This window comes from Wasmannia auropunctata, unplaced genomic scaffold, assembly GCF_000956235.1.
Source record: "Wasmannia auropunctata unplaced genomic scaffold, wasmannia.A_1.0 LD336076.1, whole genome shotgun sequence".
Lineage (NCBI taxonomy): Eukaryota > Metazoa > Arthropoda > Insecta > Hymenoptera > Formicidae > Wasmannia > Wasmannia auropunctata.
The window spans coordinates 863,413-885,260 of record NW_012026814.1 but is presented as its reverse complement, the minus strand read 5'-3'; the positions used below and the strand labels follow the sequence as shown (position 1 = coordinate 885,260).

Below are 21,848 nucleotides of genomic sequence, written 5' to 3'. Positions count from 1 at the left end.
GAAATGCGGTTAAACAGATTTTTGCAAGTCTACTTCCTGCCATGAATTATCAATTTTAACAGCATAATCAAAAACTACGATTTATTAAACCACTTTCACGTGTTTAACGTGTTGACATTAAATTATTTTTTAATTATTTCATCATTTGCTAAAATAAAATTAATTAAAATTAATTAATTTTCATATCATATCAAAAGTAATATTAGCGCACATCATGAAAATAACTATCGTCGACAAATAACTATCATTAGCCAAATTATACATGTAATAAGAAAATTATGCAGCATTTCATTAGCTTCTATCTATTCCGATTATATCATACTGCAAATATTTTATAACCGTTTTTAATTTTCTTAATAGCCCTGCAGGAAGCATTTATAATACGTAAATATATGTTTCTTGTATTCAAAGTGGATTATAACACGCACTATTGTTAAACATCATTAAAGAAAAAAATATCTATAATTGTTGTGCGAAATAGAAAAATCTTATATTATTTTATAAACAATAATTTAAATCATAATTCACGATAAAATAATAGTAGCACGAAGACTTTAGCATAAAAATACAATGGTCGGCTTTAGAAAACAATTTAAATCGCTGTCGGTTTGGTTTCCTCTTGGAATTTAACGATTCGTTCACCTATGCAGGCCATGAATCGAAGAAAGATCTCATGCCACATTCGAGATTAAATTGTTTCTAGCTATAACAAAATTATAGACACGGCCGATTGGCTTGTATTGGACGTCGGCTTGGTTTTAGAGAGAGATTCTCTGCAACATTTGCCACTTGCATCGACAATACACCCATATACTATATAGTGTGTATGGGATATAAATACTATTACTTGAGATATAAATTCATATTTTATTTATATCGTTTATATTTCGAAATAAAATCTCGCGAATTGTCAAGAAATATTTACTTTGCCAAGTTTGTTATATTTATCATGCAAAAAATATTTTTTATCGGAAATTAAAAACACATTTAAAAAATACATTTGCAAAAGTACACGGAAAGAACGATTTTGCTGGATTCAGATCTGAAAATAATTTTTGTTAAAATCAAAATAATTTTGTTGGAAAATTAAACTGATTGCTGGAATATCAAAATAATTTTGTTGGAAAGTTAAAAATGCTTATCATTTTTTACTTTCCAACAAAAGTATTTTGATGATTCAACAAAAATTATTTTTGAATCTGTATTTAGCAAGATTTTTAGACCTTCCAGCAAAATCGTTCTTTCCGTGTAGTTACGACAAAACTATAAGAGGTATTGAAATTCTTTGAACGATGGAAAGCCTACGGTTATTGGTTAATAAGATTTCAAACCGACGACACGATGTCTAATTGCAAGAAAAATACTGTATCGATCTCGTACGACCGACTCGCACAACTGCGAGCGAATTTCCGCTGAAACAATGGCGAGATTCCTGATGGCTGTGCTGAGTACATTCTCTGACGCATTTTACCCTAGGGCGCGCCTTATTATTATTCGTCTGCGTACGTCGAGAGAGAAGGAGAGAAAGAGAAAAAAAAGAGTAAAAAAAACGTATCAGAGCGACGCTGCAAATGTCGAGTCGAGGGAATGCTCAATTGTAGCGAACACTTCGACCGAATTAGGATGACAGGCTTGATGCTACAGCTGAGAAAATCCGTCCGAAGCATTACTTTTAATGCATATTCGCGCATTGCGAAAATTTCAGGTTATATGCAATTTTTTAGATATCTAGCATAGTTAAAACTAAACTAAATTCTCATACAAGTGCATACAATCAATCGAAAAAATATTCATGCAATTTTAACCAATCAGTTTTTCGATTTTTCGTTACAATCGGAGAACAAATTAAGAGTTACGTGACGCGGGTCAGAAATTAAAAAGAAAACGTAAGAATAAATACCGTGGGGATGCTCGATTGCATCGGACGCTCCGAGCGACTTAGCGAAAGGAGTTTGTAACTCCTAAGAGAATAAGTTGCTGCCAAGTTCCAAAATTTCCACGCCAAGTGGAGTGCACAAATACAAAATGCTCCAGCAGTGTGGCACGACATTTTGCGGTCAAAATTATCTTGAGTTTTATCAAGATAAAGATCAGTCCAAAAAAATCTCTGCATTTAAAAATCTGATAATTAATTTGAATATTATAAGTACTGTTGATAATCTGTTGTAATTATAATCGAACGAGAGAGAGAGAGAGAAAAGTGTTATTGGCAGAGAGAACAATTAATTCGGTAATCGAAAAGTATCGGTCACGTCAAAAAGGTGCTCGATCGTATCGAGAACTCTGACCGAATTAGCGCAAAGGGGTTATCGAGATAAAAAAGAAAAAGAAACACAAGTCAACACGAAGTGTTTCTCCATCCATTCTCAACTCTACAAATTGTAAAACGCTTGGAAACTGTAAATCGCTAATACTCTTACCATTATACATTAATATATTACTGTACACATATATGTATACAAAATATCAAAACTAAAAGTTGTAAATGAAAAAAGAAACACAAAATGCATCTGCGATTCTTTCTTGCGAGAAATTTGTGCCTCAGACAATTAATTAATTGGGTACAAAACTCACCACGAATGGAAAGCGATTACATTAGAATATTTTAAGCGCGATTTCTACGGAGCCAGATAATTTGAGAACAATACTACGAAAGTGTTGAAACTTTGCAGAAATATAGACGCTACAGTTTTCGAGCGTTCGCTCCATGAATGTGTCCCGAAGAAAGTATAACGGCCGTGTAAAGAAAATGAACACGTCGCGGAAAAGCAATCGAAAGTAACACACACACGTTGCACGTGCTGGAGGGTTTAACAGAGCGAGAACGAAAGCAAACGCAAAGTCAAAAGTATATTCCATTGCACCGCGGGTTAGAATTAACGGCGGGCGACGCGACGCCGAGTCTGCATCGCGGGTATCAAGAAGCGCCCTCTCCCCCCCCCTCCCCCCGTGCGCGGGGAGGAAGTATAATAATTGGATGTCAACACCCACACGCGAATGTGTGTACGGAACATTCGCGCACGTACGTTTCGCCTAACATGCCATTCCATCCATTCCAGGTCGTCTCGTCTCATCCTTTCTCAAGTCTTTCTCCCTTCCGCATGCGGCGAACCGCGCCGATTGGCTCTTTTTCCTCTTTGCGCCGATCCAGCTGCGCGCGTATAAATAAAATAAAGCTCCTTTTCCTGGGCCGCTAACGCATCCCGACGCACGAAGTGCGATTCCAAAAAGGAAAAGAGGAAAACGGTCAACGGCGTCTCGGCGGAGCCCGGCGGAATTACGTTGCGTCGTTTGAATCATTTATCTCGCGACGAGCGCGTCTTGTGCGACCGTCGAAGAGACGGCAGATCGTAGATAAATGACTGTCAGAGATAAAGCAGTTAAAGCTTGTGCGCACACAGTCGAAACATAACGCCTGAAGATTCGAACTGAGAAAAATTATAATTATAAGCTATCATTGTATCTCGTATATAGACGGTAATTTGATAGATGACATCTCTCTCATTAAAATTTCCGTAGGATGAGAAACAATTTGCGCAATTATGCTAATTATTTCAATCGAGAAAATTGTCGCTCTTTGCGAGTCGAAAGTTTTCGCCGCAAAATTGAGGGTAAAATTATTCCGTGAAAATGATCATCGCGTGGGCACGTGTATAGTACCAATAAAATACAGACGACAAGATCGATTGGACTTTCGCACAATCACGAAATGCACTTCGCTCATCCATGTTATTTTCAGTGCACTCCGTACACTCTATTCCCGCACATCTGTCTCGATCGTCGGTAGAATAAACATTTCTGCACAATACACGGAGCCTGCAGATGTGGAACAATCTTGTGACCGTTTGTCCTAGAATCGCGACATGTATTACGCGCCTTAATGTCGGTCTTCCTCGGCGCAGTTTGGCACGCTAATGCATCCGGTGCATCGTGGCGTATTAATTGAAAAATATTAGACAAACACTTCCCAAAGGTGCGGCGCTTGAATATTTATCACGTCTGTCAGTTCGCGAGCTGCATTTTAATGATCGCGCTTGCCTGATCGCGTAATAATTCATAATTGAATCAAAGCATGTAATTGCAAAGCAATACTTCAGCAATATGATCACTAGAATATGTATACGTTTAATGACGTATATACGCTCAAATAGAAGCTGAAGTGCATTTTGAATTTGCAATCGTGACGTAATATCGCATCTACGGTTGCCTCTGTAACCTATCGCCATGCTAAATTAACAGATACAGACACGAGTCGCGGAAGACTTATCAAAGCGTCTAACTATTGACAACGTTCTACCCCAATTGCTCTAATCGCTGGCTCATATCGCTGCCTCGAATTCATTCCCATGAGCACTTGAGTATATTATAGTTGAGTATATAGTATCGCGACATTTATAATTAGAGAAGTTCGTAAATAGTTTGCTACTGTATAGTAAATAGGTGAATTATTTTAGTGCATTCAGAAATGAGAGTAGTTTAAATGTGCAGTTACATAATTTTTTAAATAATTAAAAAATTTATTGTAATAAAAACTTCTGCTAATAATAATTAAGTGAAGTATCAATAAAGTGACGCATGATGCGAGTGTTGATTCATAAATCAGTTTCTTACGACATTATTTACTCAACGTACGTATCATATATACGCTGCACAGATATCATTATCGTAAATATAAATAAAATAAAAATATCTGAAGAGATAACTGCAAATTTTTTTCGAACATCCGGATTCCCAATCACTTCGATAAGAGTTGCAATGAAGTAGTTAATGCTTTTAGCCATGTCGAGAATGTCGATTTGTCCTCCTCTGCTGTATGATTATATGTACCGCTTGTCCATCAAAATTACAGTTATAAGCGCTCTAACAATAATCTAAGCCATCTGTTCGCCGATGCAATTTACGGATTGTAAGGAACCCCTTACAATAGAATGCTATGTGCCATAATGTATTTCTAATTTTCTATAACTTTGCTCAATCGCGAAAATAGGTATTGCAAAATAATCGCATTCATATGAAGCAACACGTATTCTAAGAGGTACTTGAGACATCTCAAGTTTTCGATATAAAGTGAAATTGAAATGAAATTTCGACTATAAGATTTCATTTTATCACGCTCGAAACTTTTCCACGCAGTGACAAGTGGTTCAAGAGTGCTCAAGATTTCCGGCGGACATTAAGCAGATCTATAAATCTCCACGACACTACATATTTCTGTCTTCCATCGTTCGGATGCATACTCCAATATGTGAATGTCTAAAGTTTCGTGCTGCAGCGTAATGGAGTCACGAAAGAATTGTCGTCCTCGTCCTTCAATGTCCAACGTCGTCGTTTTTCGGTCTCGTCCTGTTCCTATATTACACACGCCCGAGTTGTCTCTGGCGAACCTCTTTTGTTACGTCGTTATAATTTATGTACGACTTTATCCTGTATTTAAGTTATCACTTCCGCTATACTCGTACAGCTTCGAATATTTTGCGCCTTATATTAATTGCAAATCTCTCGAGTTAAAATCGATACATCGGTTACCGTGTTTCATTAAAATTCACACGTACCATATTTCCAGCATAAAATCGCATTATATATTGAATACGTAATAGAGCTACTAGCCAGAGCATAATAAGGCGTGTATCAGTTCATCGCTCGCTACTTCCCGCGCTTCTTACGCAACCAGAAAGCACGGCGCGGCGGAGGAACTTCGCCGGAGACGTTGCCCGCGCGAGCTCATAAATTACCGAGGGGCGCGTACGTAGTACCCACGTAGCACCGTCACCCATGGCACTCATAGGTATGCGAGGCATCCCAGAGCCGGCGAGAGAGAGCGAGCGAGCGAGAGAGAGAGAGAGAGACCGCGCTCAAAGTTCCTCGACTACATACGTATAGCCGATAAGAAGGTGCCGGTACACGCCCCCACCTTATGGAGCTCGGTACGGTCGCCAAGTGGCCGACAACTAACGACCGGTACGCGGAGTATACCTACTTTATAGCCGAGCCGAGGTACGAGCGGACGAACGAACGAACGAACGAACGAACGGAGACGAACGCGCGCGTGGTGCAGGCTGTGCGACGCGTATATATACGTATATATACATGTGTACACTTATGCACGTATATATACGTGTACACATGTGCCCACCAAGGCAGCATGCGGCGAACCGGGCTCGAAGAGTGGGAAGAGAGCAGTTTCATGCCGAGCGAGTAGTCGGGCCTCAGAATCGCGCGGAGCTCCAGCTCGGTATCTCTCCGGCCGCCGTTCAGGCACGCCGCGTGACCAGAGGGAACCAGCCAGCCCAGCCTCTCCTATAACACGACACATTCCGCCGCGGCCCGGCCCGGGGAAGTTATCCGGAGTAACCTTCTTCGAATCGCGCTCCGAAATACCTGCAGTGCTCGTTGGCCTCTCGCGCCGAAACGCGCGCCGTCACTCGCGGAATCCCGCCGTTCTAGTGCGTCGATCAAACGGCCGAAACGCGTCGACGTTAGGACAACCGACGCACTGCACCGATCTGCCGCAGCCGACCTGGAATCGATCCAACACGGCCCTTTTCAAACGGCCAGTACCCTTTACTCGTTTTATTGCCTTCGGGAAGATTAAACGTGGTATTGATTGTGTGTTACAAAGAGGATCTCTGGTACGTCGATTAACCGCTACAGATCTGAACTCTCGGCACCTGGAACCATTCCAATGTAAGACACGTTTCAAAGTGTGTGTATTGTATTTGTACCGCTTGTTATAAAAATCAAACGTTATATCGATTGTGCGTCGGAAGTATAATACCATCGTGATTCGGGAAACGCCCGTGTCGTCCGAGGAATTTTATCATTTCAGTGCGTTAATCGAATCCTAATAGCAATTTTACGCGTTACCGCTGGAATATCGATATAAAAATTGTTCGATATAAAACCAAAGAAATATATTCGTTCTAGTGCGCGTGTTCTATGCTGCGAGAGGATTGAACGCCTTTCCGGAAGAGCCTATCACTCGCGGCGAGTCGTGCGTTTCATCGTCTGGATTAAACATCACGCCAATTTTGCGTGTCGACGGATAGATGGATCAAACGCTCCGGTACATCCGTTTCGAACGAACGACAGATTTGTGTTATCAGCTGTAATACCACACGTGCAGTCTGCCTGTCGCAAAAACATCGAATGTTCCAACAATTTTGCGCCTTGCTACATATTGTGGGGAATATCCAAGGAGGAGCATAGCTTCAGCCGAGGCAAAAATTTCGCAGTGTATACCTCTTGCGAAACAGACAGCACATGCTGTTTCGTGTATATCGTTCGAAGAAACGGACGTAGCAACACCTTTTATTGAACGGATCGCTGATTCCTCGCGTGTGGGTTTAAGGAACTTCGCTACGAGAGATCGTTCCGACCGGGAAACACGCGTGCGGTTTCGAGAATAAACGTCGCGTTGCGCATGTTGTAATTTTCGGGGTTATACGAATATTTGTATTTCTATTTGCGAACGCGCGGTGTGTGACTTCAAAATTCGACGCGCGCACTCATTGCACGTCTCGTCGAAATCTCCAAAACTTTCACAGGCGGCAAGCGAAAGTTTGTGAAACGTTTAGAATGCTACAAACGTGCCCTTACTCGAACAAATAATGTTTATTATTTGTAAAGATTTCTCCGATCTACGAGGGACTACCGCCGAAACCTGGCAAATAATTCCGATGCACGCACATGTTTAATCCAAGATGTTTTCAGAGCATCTCGTACACTGCAAACGGGATGTATCACGTATCAGGCAATGCATTAGATACAAAAAAGCGCGAACATGGAAGCGAACAGTTGGAAGCACGACAGACAGCAATTAAAGGAATGACGCTACATTATTCACATTGATAATTGAAAGGTGATCCAGTTTCTTTCGATCTTTGCTGCTGAGGATTGTGCTGCGTTGGATTTTATTTGAAATTTTTCTAATATATAGACAAAAATATTTTAAGAAAGACGAACATCTCCTCAGATATGTGTGTGTGTGTGTGATATAATCGTGAAATTGTTATTAACATAAAAAAGTCTGACAAAACGTATGTTACGCAAATGTGTATGTTGTGTAATCAAAAGGAGACTTGCCTACGAAGAAGGCAATACGTCGAAATCTAAAGTATCATCGAACGCGATAGATGAGGAGAGGATTCTCGCACGGAGATCGAAAAATCTATCGGAGTACGTGCAAGCAGCAGCGACATAATTATCCGGCCTCCGCAGCGTAAGCGACACGACGAAAACATGCGTGAGTAACAGTGCAAAATAAAAATATTCGAAGGGATCGAACACCGGTCAAACACGTTAGGTCACTAAAAATAGAGAACATAAGAACCGCGCGCGATCGTTAGTTAGTAGATGCAGGTCGAAAAGTAAATCGGACTTCACGCATCGAGGCATCTCAGCGATTAACACGTAACGACGACGATTGCGATCGGGAATTTCGCAGAAGGATCATTTGCGGAACCAGTTCGCCCACCACGTGCGCATATACGTATGGCCGTGCGGCTTGGAAGAAACTGAATCGCGATGCTCACCCGTGAGGCCTGTCGATTCACCTCCCTCGATACATTATTCAAGGATAAGTGCAAGTTACGCATGGTCGGTCAGTCGAGACTGCAAACGTTCTCTCTTGCCTTTTTTCACCACTGCCAATGCAATTATCGGCGCAACAAAGCGTAATTTTTTACATAATCATTACCTTGACGAAATTAAAAACGTGAACTTGAAATATTGTCGCGGCAAAACGCGCTATACCCGCCCGCCTGAGACCTTTGCGAGAGAATTTTTCGTCATCTTAACGTTTCTTGCTCCTTCAAATTACTCCGAGGAATAACGCGTTAAATTTACGGACTTAACAACTTGAAATATAATTTGCCGAATGACCGGGGAGATGTAATGACGGTGCATAATGAACGTTACCTGACGAATTCACGGTAATCAGTTATAGTCATAACCAATCACGATACTAATTTGGCGAAAGACAAATTGCAACAAATTTACGAACAATTCTGCCTCTTGATGATACTATTATTGTATTGTATCATTATATGTCCTACTTTTCCGCATGTCGCTCGCTAATCAGATAGAAAGTAATAAATGCTGGTAACGAGAGAAGCTCCGCGCTAACAATTTCCGTAGCGCGCGGGCACGTGGGAACACGTTTATAGTTGCGTTTCACGTGCATCATTCGCGGTGTAATGTGTTTATTAGCTGCTGCTGGCGAATCCGCACTTTTGCAACAACAATCTAGATAATTCGTCGATGCACAAGCCAAGACACGCGTGTGCATCGTGTGCGCGAGTTAATTAGACACCTTCTTGCCATTCTCCCTCATCCTCCCCCCCTCCCTCCTGGTTGCGGTATTTGCGTGATAACTTAGCTGCACCGTGCACACAGATTGCGGCCTTCGCGTTAATCTAATTCGAGATTTATCACTTGTGCGATATCGGATATTGCATCTGCTCATAGAACGTCTCACGACGTGCCTATTATACAGTGAAATACCATAACGAACAGCCATCAGAATTCCCTCCGTAACGAAGATTGATAGAATAGCCAAACTTTGCCTGTGTCAATAGACACGTAATTCGGTGCGACTTAACTGAAACTTAATATCGGAAATTATATCTAAAGATACGACATATAAAATTTATTACTATCCTATACAGTTAAGAAAGCTATTAAGTAAAATTAACTATTCGTAATAACATGAAGTAAGATTAAGTAAGATCTAAATGATTTCTTATCTCTTTTTAAGATATAGAAACAAAATGGAAAATCGCAATTTGTGTATTTAATTTTAACTAATGCTTACACGGAAAGAACGATTTTGTTGAAAGGTCTAACAATTTTTTAGCTGAATACAGGTCTAAAAATAATTTTTGTTCAATAATAAAAATAATTTGTTGAAAAGTTAAATATGATAAGTATTGCTATAAAACGTTTTGATATTCTAGCAATCATTTTGACTTTCCAACAAAATTATTTTGATTATTGAACAAAAATTATTTTTTAATCTGGATTCAGCAAAATTGTTCTTTCCGTGTGCGAAACGAATCTACATATATAAGTCTATTTCGATTTTAAAAGAAAAAAAACGCTTGTATCTGTATTATTTTTTTCCTGTATTTCTAATATATCAATTAAAATGTATTAAACTGCATGCATAACGTTTTGCAACACGATAATTGATTTTACACGGGTTTCCGTGCGTATGAATATTTATGTTACCGCTAACATTAATGGATGAGGATGTATGTGTGTAGATTCGTGAGGTGTATTATCTCCTAAGAATTACATGCGTAAACGATATAGAAAGACGCGATATAGACGCGGTGAATCGATATAGAAAACATTCCTCATCATACACCGTTATCTAAACTCAATATGTCACCCCAATATCGACGCGGAAAGCGGCAAAACCTGTTTAGTCTCTGCGCGTAGTTCACCTGCTACTTTAATCTCACCGTTTTCCACGTCATTCGTTAAATTTGCCACCTGACTCTACGAAACAATACGTAGATATTAAAAAGTAAAAGATAAATTGTGTCAGAAGTTTCAGAATGATATATGTTCTCCTTATCAATTATATCTGTTTTTTTTTAACTGACAAGGTAAAAAATCGTCGCCTCGACTCCTGAAACGTTTGAAGCTTTCACGGGACTTCAAAACAAAAGATTGGCAAAATATTGTTTGAAACAAAGACTTTTTAACCGGGTGACCACTGCAAAAAAAAGAACAATCCATCTTGATTCATTCGCTCGGAGCATTTTATTGCCTATGACGAACCGACAAGCATTGCTCGGGATGAAACGCGAGTAGCGGCTAAAAATCACAAAAAACGCTGACAGGTAATTCAATCTGCCCAATGTGCAATAGACACCGATGCATACTTTGTACACAGAAAAAAAGTGCCGCGACTGTGCATTTCGCGACTCGAGAGAGAGGCACATACTTGTCAATTTATATATTATATCCTTCATTTAATTACTTACAAAAAGATTGCTAAGATTAAAATTTATAATATATACACGGAAAGAACGATTTCGCTGGAAGGTCAAAAAATTTGGATCTGAAAATAATTTTTTGTTAGAAACTCAAAAATAATAAGCATTGCTGTAAAACGTTTTGATAGTCTAGCAGTTAGTTTCATTTTCCAACAAAATTATTTTGATGATCCGAACAAGAATTATTTTCAGATCTGTATCCAGCAAAATGTTTAGACCTTCCAACAATCATTCTTTCCGTGTAATAATGGACAAGAAAAATAATACGATAAATTAACGAAGATCGATGAAATCTTTATAATATGATCGAGAATAAGAATAATAACTTCCGCGTTGTTTAACTTATTAATTGCGAATACTAGAGATGAAAATAATGCGACATATACCTATTTGAGAAGAACATCACGTAATATCATCGTTCGAGTAACCGAACGTGTACACGCGAGCTCGCACACAAGTACGTGGTACCAGGCCAACAAGCAATATCTGAGCAACAAGCTTTAGATGCTTGGGTAATGGCACACTTGTCCCCCTTTCCCTGTCCATCCCTCTGCGGAGATCGATTCGTGCCGTGCGATACATCACTGCAAAACTTCATCTTCTTCTGCTTGTGCGAATCACATGAAGATTTTCCCCCTTTACGTTCGCGAAGAGATACTGCCGGATCTCGCGTTGAGAGTAAAACGATATCATGATTATTACAAAGCTGCTCACTAAACGAACGCGATGTGTTCGAGTACCTACGTTATTCGAGCGAATAAAATTTCAGTGACTGATTCCGTTCAGTGAACGATGTGAAACTAATATCCTAAAAAAATTTCGCGGTCGATAATTTCGATATTAATAATATTAATGTTAAATATCCTCAATCTCAAAAGTGCTGCACGGAAAGAATGATTTTGTTGAAAGATCTAAAAAATGTAGCTAAATACAGATCTGAAAATAATTTTTTGTTGAATAATCAAAATAATTTGCTGGAATATAAAACTGATGTTATTAAAACTGATAAGCATTGCTATAAAACGTTTCGATATTCCAGCAATCATTTTGACTTTCGTACAAAATTATTTTGATTATTGAACAAAAATTATTTTCAGATCTGGATTCAGCAAAATTGTTCTTTCCGTGTGCGATCTTAAAAAAAAAAAAAAGATTAAACACTACAACTACATCAAGAAAGATCCTCATAGATAAGGTCAAATCAATTTTACTTTACCGCAGATTTTGAATGCCTAATTACCAGAGATTAAGATCTTCGCCGGGTATGTGTAAAATTCGCTATGGAAACAACATCAACCGGCGGCGATTATCGTAATCACAATGCGCACATTATGATGCAAGCACCGAGTTGCGCCGTACTCAGCAACATTGCGCATCGCGGCATCGAAACGAAGCGCAAATTGCTGCACGCGCGGGTATACAACCAAATGCGCGGCTGCCGCCGTTTCATCCTCGCGATTGTGATTCGCACGAGCGCAGAAATGTCCGCCGCAAGTATAAATCCTTGGCGGCGCAACCGACTATGAAATTATCGTTCTGATGCTTAAGAGCCCCAACTATACATCATCTTGGCCAGCGTAGCCCTTCACCTTTCCGTCTCCGTCCGTTCGTGCGTCCGCCTCTTTTCCGTCACCCCCGATTCTCTCTGCCCGCCTCCCCTCCCCCGTCCCTCTTTCTCTCCTTCTCCATCTTCCTCTTTCTCTTCGTCATCAAACATAAACGCGAAACGTGCACAGTTCTGGCAAAAGAAACAACACTAATTAATCGCGGCATGCATCTCGCCTACGGCTCGTTAACGTTCTCACTCTCGATCCCTTTTTCCCCGGGAAGGATTTCTTGCGAAGACGCGCGCTCTCGTCTTCGGGGGAGGAAATTCGTATAGCAAGTTGATTACACAGTTAACTCCGCGCGCCTCGATGTCTTCTTTCTCCTGCCGACTTTACGCGATTATCCCCGCTCGTTTGCTCTGATCGAGACTCGTTAAGGAAAAACCGAGGCACTTAGATCGCAGCCCGGGACGAGACTGAGCCGCGCCTCGGGCTGCCCGATAATATGCAACGACGCGACGCAGCATCCGAGCGTTAGAGCGGTCCAGAGACTCGCAGGATGAAATCGGGGCGATTATTCAACGAACGTAGAAATGTAAAATTATACCTTTCGATACGACTGGCAAAAAATGTTTGCACTAGTTAAAAAAAAAAAGAACGCGAAACTAGAACGGTCATACATTTCTTTTCAATATTGAACTCATTTTATGAAATAATATTTCAACGAATATTTCTTGAGCGTATTATGTATAACATATATCAATTTTTTATGTTAATGTCGTCATAATGAAACGAACAATGGAGATATTTTTAACAATAATATTCGCTTTGGATAAGAAAGATGGAGTGATAAGTGGAATGAAATAAATTTATTTCTTTAACATATAAAATTAATTCAATTTAAAAACGCATACCTAAAAAAACAATTAATTCTTGGAAATCGAGATTTAATCACGTTATTCGAAACTTTATTTGCTGGAATTTATTCACTACAAAACGCGAATTGTTTCAGTAATTGGGAAAGATAAACAGATTGCGTATTAAAGATAAATATGCATACGCGATAAAATTTCCAGCATGAATTCGATCAAATCGTTGTTGAGGCAAGTAAAAAAATACATTGCGCACATTCGCAAAAAGATAATAAAAGGAATCGTGATAAAATTATGATAATGAAATGAGTGTGATATTATGCAAATTTCCAGTGATAAGATTAAGTAATCGTATAATCGACTCTCATACATTAATAATTATCTTAAAATAAAATAACTCCATTTTTTCTCATAAAGACAGATGTAAACGTATGTATTATAATATCACATTTATTTTATTATCGTTATTTTATCTGTTATTCCGTTATTCAATTAAAGAAAAAGTAATTAATAATCTGATATATTTCACATATTTTTGTGCGATACCAACTCGCAATATATCGCAGACAGCAGATTTCCAATGCAATACAATGATAATAATTAAGGTATCGCAGATTTAATAGATCGAGAAATCGACAAGCGTATCGTCGCTCGAAATTTGTGCGCATTCATAAGAAGCGCATCGCGCTCTCTCTCCCCTTATATCGCGTTAACGGAGTATATACGCGATACACGTCGAGTGTATCCATACCAAAACAGGTATATACGGGCTACGTTCAACGCCCGCATTTCGTTGGCATGAATAGCGCCGGATAACCTAGGAGAGAGACATTCTATTCATGAAGGGGAGAAAAAAAACCGATTAGGGAGAAACGCGAGCGCGCCCGCACTTAAAGATCTAGATACTCAAAGTTGAGAGGTTGACAGTTGAAGTATTAACGGCAGTATGTCAGCCTACGGCGCGGCGCGGTATTATCGTGTGAGCGACGTGTCATTAACAGGCCACATAATCGGGGTTTGTGTGTACACGTTGCGCTATATTGGACGTCGGCACTCAAAGTGCCTCGATAGCCAGCTGATTTTCAAATCATGCCTTCAGCTGTGTGTTGTGACTTGTGTCGCTAAACAATTTCATTAATATAAGCCCCACTTATATACCGTCACCGTACATGTATACGCATAAAAGTAGCTTAAAACTATTATGCGGGGTATCACCGGAACGAAAATCTTGATCTTCTAACAATTTCACAGACAATTTAGAGTCAACCTTTCCTCAATTAAAATATTGAAATATTTTCTGTGTAGAGGTACAGTTAAATTAGAAAATTTGTAACTCTAAAAAGTAATGGGTAATTTTTCTCTGGAATATTTTAGATATAAAATTACATATAAAAGTTCATATTTATATTTCTTCTATTTGTTACGCGCTATATGTATTTAAAAGTTAATTTTAATTATTTTATTGTAATATAAATTAATTAATATGAATTTAAAATATATATACGAACTTCGTCTCTGATATGTAAGAAAAAATATTGTACTGTATTTATTCATAAAATAATAACGATTATTTATAAAGAGAAAAAAAAAAAGAAAACATTCAAGGATAAAAGTTTAAAAAACTGAAACATGTTCTGGAACTCTATATTAACTATAAACTCCGTATTTTTGATAAGTCCAGAGAATGTAAAGCATTTAAAATATTTAACGTTACGTTCGCGGTGGTTCGTGATTTAATCAGGTCGCGTGGCTTTCGTAATAATTTCGTTACAACATTTTCTCAAGCGCCACCGCACATTTTGTACATGGAGGGTGCGGGCATCTGGAGGAGCGCGCGGGACTTTTCTTGTTGTTTCGCGCGCGCGTAATGACTGAAAGTCAGTCGCGTATACATATATCATGCGACGTGCAGAAAATGCATGCAAGCCGCTGACAGTGCATTATTGCGGCTTAGAAATCCACGGTGGTGGCTCGCGCTACTCCAAGTGCATTAGTATAGCTGACCGGCTGCATAATGACTCTCGCATGCAAGAGAATCCTTGGCCCGTTATTAGGCGTATTACACGCTTTTTCTCGGCGCCGCGCGCCGCGCCAAGCGACGCCGTACTCCGGCACGTATTATACCGCTGCAGCGCGCGTACAGAATGCAGATGGGGGGATAAGGTATATAGGTACTCACCGTACCGCCACGCCGGGGAAGCGCCTCTGGGAGGATCCCGACGGACGGATCGACGACGGCACACGATCGCTCGCTGTCTCTCCTTCTCTCCGCAACGGCGATTAAATCCTGGAGAAACTTCCGATCGGCCACGACGGCAGTCGAGATGTCCCTCTCGACAGCGCGATCTCCTCGAAGTTGTGATCAGTTGTGATTGCTTGCGCGATCACTCGCCTCTCGCCGTCCTTCCCGCCCGCGTGGATTCCGGATCTCCGTCGACGCGACGCGACGCTCGTGCTCCAGGGATGATGCGCGCCGTCCGACACGATTGCACACACGCGAGGAATACGTCCACGGCACCTATACGAGGTCGACGTCGAGGACGAACGGATGAGAACTCGAGAATCCCGCGATCACTCCCGACGCGAGATCCGCACACCGATATCACCCTTGAACGCGCGGCAACGGTTAACCTCGTCACTTCGAATTGCATTCGCGTCCGATTCGGCGCTCACTTTGCGCCTCGCGTAAAACTCGCGTCGCACGCGGATCAACGACGACGCTCAACGAATCTCGGAGCGAGACCGACGAAAGAGAAGACGCACGCACGCACTTTTTTATGTTCATCCACGTTCACTTCATCCGATTACAGCTGGCAATCCCTGTGCAGTCCTGCAAAATTGACACACAATGATCAGCTGTAGATTCAAGAAATTCATGAATACCGCTGTTTTCGAGCTTTACGATAACACTGTAGAAGAGCAATCCAACAACGTCAACATGCGGATCAATTATCGCATACAGACGGCCGATGATTACTCTTCAGTGGCGGATACAAGGGGAGGGGAGCGGAGAGGACGATCGGCTCCCTCCCTCTCCAAATAAATTTCGTATATTGGAAAAAGTTGGTTTTAAATGAATTGAGAGAAAAACTTATCAGAGATTATTCGAGGCTAAATAAATGTTCGGTCAATTTTTTTTAATAATAAAAAATATTAAAAATAACATCAACAATAATAATTAAATATTCACATTTTGTTACACTGCTCGCCCCTCCCCCCCAAAAAAAACAACTCTGGATCCGTCACTGGATTACTTCCGCGAATAAAGATGAATTTATACTCACTTGCCGCGATACGCCGACCGTCGCCATTACTGCCGTATCCGAGTCCGACGACGGCGATCCTAATTGCTCCGAAAACTCGCGCGGAGCGTCCGATCGAGAAAACGCGGCTAATTAACGCGAGACACGATGATCGCCCCGTCAGATTCGCACTCCCGACATGCGTTTGCACTTTAGGGCCGGCGAATGAGCACGAAACGCGTCCCATTCGAGGCGTCCGTTTAGCGTTAACGTGCGCTTTTGTATACGACTGTAACGAGGTGGCCGCCGGCAATTTCACACCGACGCGGTGGACGGCGAGGCGAGGCGAGCCATGAAAATCGAGAGACACGGCTGATTATCATACGCCTCAATCAACTCGAGAATCCATTCGACCGAAATCGTGCGACACGATTTCAAACGCGAACGAATGCGTAAACGACCCGTCCAAAGATCACAGCGGACACGGAACTGCGGATGCCCGTTTGAGCGCTACTGGACACTTTGCACGAATGTGGCAAAGGTCAGAGCGTCCGACGACGCCAACGCGCCTCGCGAGGCGAGCACGTAAAATCGAGAGACACGGCCGACGTTATCAAACAGGCGTACCTCGAGAATCCGCTCGATGCTCTCGATCGCGCGATCGATAATGTTTATAAAAACGAGCGAATGACGCGAATAAGCGACGCGTCCACAAATCACAGCTCACAGCCGGGCGGACCCCCCCGCGATGCCCGTTGTGAGCGAGTGCGACATTTGGCAGGACTGCAGCGGCGAGATTCGGCGAGGGGATTCGCCGGCAACTTCATACCGACGCGCCTCGCGAGCACGAAAATCGACATGGCCGCGGTCATTGCTGCCCGCATACATCCGAGAATTCGCTCGATACTCCCGCGATCGCGCGAAACGTCTTAAGACGAGCGAGTAATGCGGAAAGCGACGCGTTCACGGATCACAGCCGGGTCCTCCCGTTGAGTGCGACATTTTGCACGACTTGTGGCTACACGAGAATTCGACGACGACGAGGAGATTCGACGGCAACTCGCACCGACGCGTCTCGCGAGGCGAACACAAAAATCGACACGGCCGATTATCACCATGTATAAGTACCACTTTTATCAATCCGAGAATCCGCTCGACACTCCCGACAGTCCCGATACTTATATCTCAGACGAGAGCGAACAATGCGGAGCGAGGCGTCTATATACGGAACAGCGGACGCAAGCGGACGCTGGCCCGCGAACGATCATACACGCCGATTTACGCGGAAATGCGACGGAATGCGGTAAGTACGAGTATCAAAAGAAAATTAAGCTACTCGTCGACACGCCACTACTCCGAACGTCCGCCGCCTAATTCAATGTCTTTTGTATACATCGTACGCTATCGCGTACTCGCGCTCCGCTTTCATAATGAAAAACACGCCCGAACGCGACGGAGCGATTCTCCGAACTGCGAGCCGAGCGTCGCGTAAGTCAAAACACAAGGGGTCGTGCGGGGGGGCGCGAGGGGACCAAAACAAAACCTATGCTCGCCCAGCGTTCACCACAGCGTTTTTTTTAGGTAAACAAGGTATACCTTTCGCATCTTAATATTTTTACACTTTTTGTCTTTAGAACATCTGTTGTGTGAGAATGGCAAATAAAATATGAGTATGTGTGTGTGGGTGTGTGTGTGTGTATGTGTGTGTGTAAAACAAGAAATACGATTATACAATTACGTATCGAGTACTTTTTTACATTTTCTAATAAATAATAATTTTTAACTTTCTTTTTAAATAGTTGACTTTAGATACTTATATCATGTATATTTTTAAATTTGATACCCTGAAAAAAGTGATTATTTATTATCGCATTTTTATGCGATCTTAATACTTAAATTCCAACAATCTTTGTTTTTGAATTAATGATATATTTGACTTGACTATTTATAGATAATTAGTCGTTAAAATTCAGGCATGAAAGAAGTACAAAAAGTGTAACTTAATACAATTATTGTGGATATCATAAAAAACGTTAGTATAAAAATAATAAATTTATGGGTATATAATATATTTAACACATAAATATAATATATTTCTCACAAGAATGTAATAAATTTCTTCTTATTCTTATAACATATTTGAATAAAAATGAGAAAAGTATGTATAATGAGTATAATTGAAGAAATTATTAAACTGTTTTGTTAAAAGTAATATTTAATTTAAAACATTTATCAAAACTAACAATTGTTAAAATTCTGTGGCACTTCTTACGCTATTAAATCAGAGGCACAAAGACGGCAGACACAAAACGGTCGCTGAAGTTGACAGTATTCATGGAACTGCGAAAGGGCTTGGGCGGCATTAACTGCTTTAAATTAGTTCGCGGCGGATTACTTGAGAGCCACTGAAATGTTATTAGTTTGCCGGCAGCATAATGAGATTGCATGCACAATCGCGTGCCGCTATTAGGTGCGTTGCGTACGATTTTCATCGCTTTAAGGACGTTACAAGGTTCACCCTACTCGGTGAACCGAATTTACAGGCCCGCGGAACTTCAGTAGACGGAACATTCCCCCCACAAATTTTCGATTAAATAGGCTATACGATTTCTGCTCCAATTATGTCACGCGGTATTATTGTTTTGACAGCGACGCTAATCAATAATGCAGCCGAAAATGTTAATTAGAGCAACGCGTGTGTGTTTTTATGATGATTAAAATATCAAATATTAAATTTAACTATTTCCATTCTATTCATTATTCTGACAGTTCTATAAATTTAATCAGTTTGCTTAAAAAGGGCTTACAGATATTTTGAAAATAATAACAATTTCTGTTTAGATCAAACAACAGAGCTGTTTATTCAGACTGTTTATTCAGTATTTAATATGGGAATAATTACCTGACGGAGTGTTTTTTACATTTCAGTGGCAACACACACAATCAAAATGAGGCTCATTGTCAGTCATAGTAGTTTTCTTTTCTGATCAGGAATTCATACCTATATTTTTCATCTCTCTTTTTTTTTTAGAAAATATAAATAAATCTCTGCATGTAAATAATGATATCAAATAAATTGTAACATAATCAATAATATCCAATATGTAATTAATAATAGTGATTTTTAATTGGAGGTGTAAGAAATCCAAGTGATCATTTACTTAAAAAAAAATTAGGCGACTACTCTATTCCCAAGTTAATAAATAATCCATAATGGGTTATTTATTAACTTGGGAATGGGCTGTCCATATATTACGTAAGTATATTTTGGGCCATTTTTTATCTTCCCCCATGTAAGCAAATGTCAGAATTTCTGAACACTCCCCCCTCCCCATTACATAAGATTTTCCCAATTATCGATGTAATGTTAATATTGCTCGTTTTTCATGACAGCAGCAGATAGAAAAATTACGTAAATATATACGACCCTTCCCCCTTCTCTCCCATGTAATTATTTGTCAGAATTTGACTGACCCCTTCCTCCAGTCATGCTTACGTAATATATGGACGACCCCATAATAATTTATTTCGTCATACCTGTTCGCTATTACGGAACAAAGAAAAGAATTTGAAGGAAGAGCAAATATACTGACGATTTTTTTCGAGGGGGGGGGGGCGTATTATGCAGACGTAATAGATTGCATGTCGCGCGACAGACGAGACAAAACGGTGACGCGAATCGGTCCTTTTTCAAGTTTTCGAAGCAAAAGCTCGAAGCGCAACGAACGTACGAGCGCGATAAGTTCGCTATTCTCGGCGCCGAGATAAAGCACAGGGAGCCTCGAACTGCCAAACTTCCGACCTCGGGGAACTTTAAACATCGTCATTCGGCCGAACCGAACTTCTAAAGCCGCCGCACCGGCCCGGATTCCGTTCGTCACGCGCGAATGCAGGCCGCGGTTAATACCGCGGAGTGGTAGCGCAAGCGGGTACAGCAAGCATCGCGTTACACAACAGGGTGTACACCTCTCCATCGACCGATCTCGAAACTAAGTAAGGCCGAAAGTTCGAGTCGAGAGTATAGTTATAGCCCTGCGGTGGGAAAAAGTAGCGCTTCGCTGCAAAACACTCTCGCGAAATTTCATCATCAGTAACGGGATACCGTGAAGATAAAAAAGGCCGTCAACGTAATCTTGTAAAAAATTTTACACGACGGACGAAACGAGGTCGGTAAAAATATATAGGGCGAGGTAGAGTATATTGTCCGAAATAACAGGAAGTAACGTTCGCAAGCGTCGGATTATTTCTGGATTTCTCGAATTCATATCGCACTTGCAAAAACGAAAAAGAAGGTAAAAAATCTTTGAGAAATTCAGAAAAAAAATTGCATAAAAACACAATTATACTTCAAATAAATTTAAATATTTTATTGCGTTAATAAGTTTTGCTATCGGAATACATAAATGAATAGTATAAATATATTATAAAGAAAAATACGTAAAATAAAGGCGCTAAGATTTATAACAATTTCGCGATTAATTAATTTTAATTTGTTCTTTAATTGAAAGTTTATATTAAAAGAATTAATAACCGATATTCAGTCCGTTCTTATATATTTTACGACCATCTCAGGTAATGTCTTAAGATGTCTAATATGGCTTTGTGATTGGTTTGACATTTTAAGATTGTACATAAATTAATAATAATAGAAATAATAATAGAATCTTAATAATAATAGAAATTTAATAAAAAAATAAGAACCGATTACGAATACCGGCTATATAACATGATCTTATCTTTTAATGCATGTTAATGAATTTTATCCCGAAACGGCTAAAAATAAATCGGAACAGGTGTAGCTCTCCTTTCCTCCCCGTCTATCTCGAAATTTCCTTATCTACCACCTGTGCCAATGCAGACGAGGAATCGGCATGGGTAGTGTTACGCTTTGTCTTATCAATTATTATCATTATCACTAACGCGCATTCTTTCGTTATCAGCACGTTATAGAACTCGCGCGCTCTCATACCAGATCGATGAGTGTACGCGTCGGCCGTCTATCGCGAGTCGACAGTGATTTTTAATATCGCGGTTCTTCACCTACGCTTGCCGAATATATTTTACACGCCAGGTACGATAAAAATTTTACATATTCACGTGACCTTGTCGCCGGGTGTCTGTCGCTTTGCGTCTTGTGATAAGAAGAGCGTAACATATATAGATGCATATTCAGCGTATAACGTC

The 21,848-nt window shown here is 40.5% G+C and overlaps 1 protein-coding gene across 2 annotated transcripts in view; it reads left to right on the top strand.

Moving 5' to 3' along the window:
- Nucleotides 1-7,975: 7,975 nt before the first annotated feature.
- Nucleotides 7,976-21,848, top strand: part of LOC105449173 — a 56,575-nt gene continuing 42,702 nt past the window's right edge. The window contains exon 1 of one of the 2 annotated variants that reach the window (XM_011688177.1): nt 7,976-8,242. In XM_011688177.1, the coding sequence (XP_011686479.1) occupies nt 8,239-8,242 (4 nt within the window). In that variant the 5' untranslated portion in view covers nt 7,976-8,238. Of the gene's footprint in view, nt 8,243-17,668; nt 17,968-21,848 lie in introns of those variants that run through there. The other variant, XM_011688176.1, reaches the window with a different exon arrangement.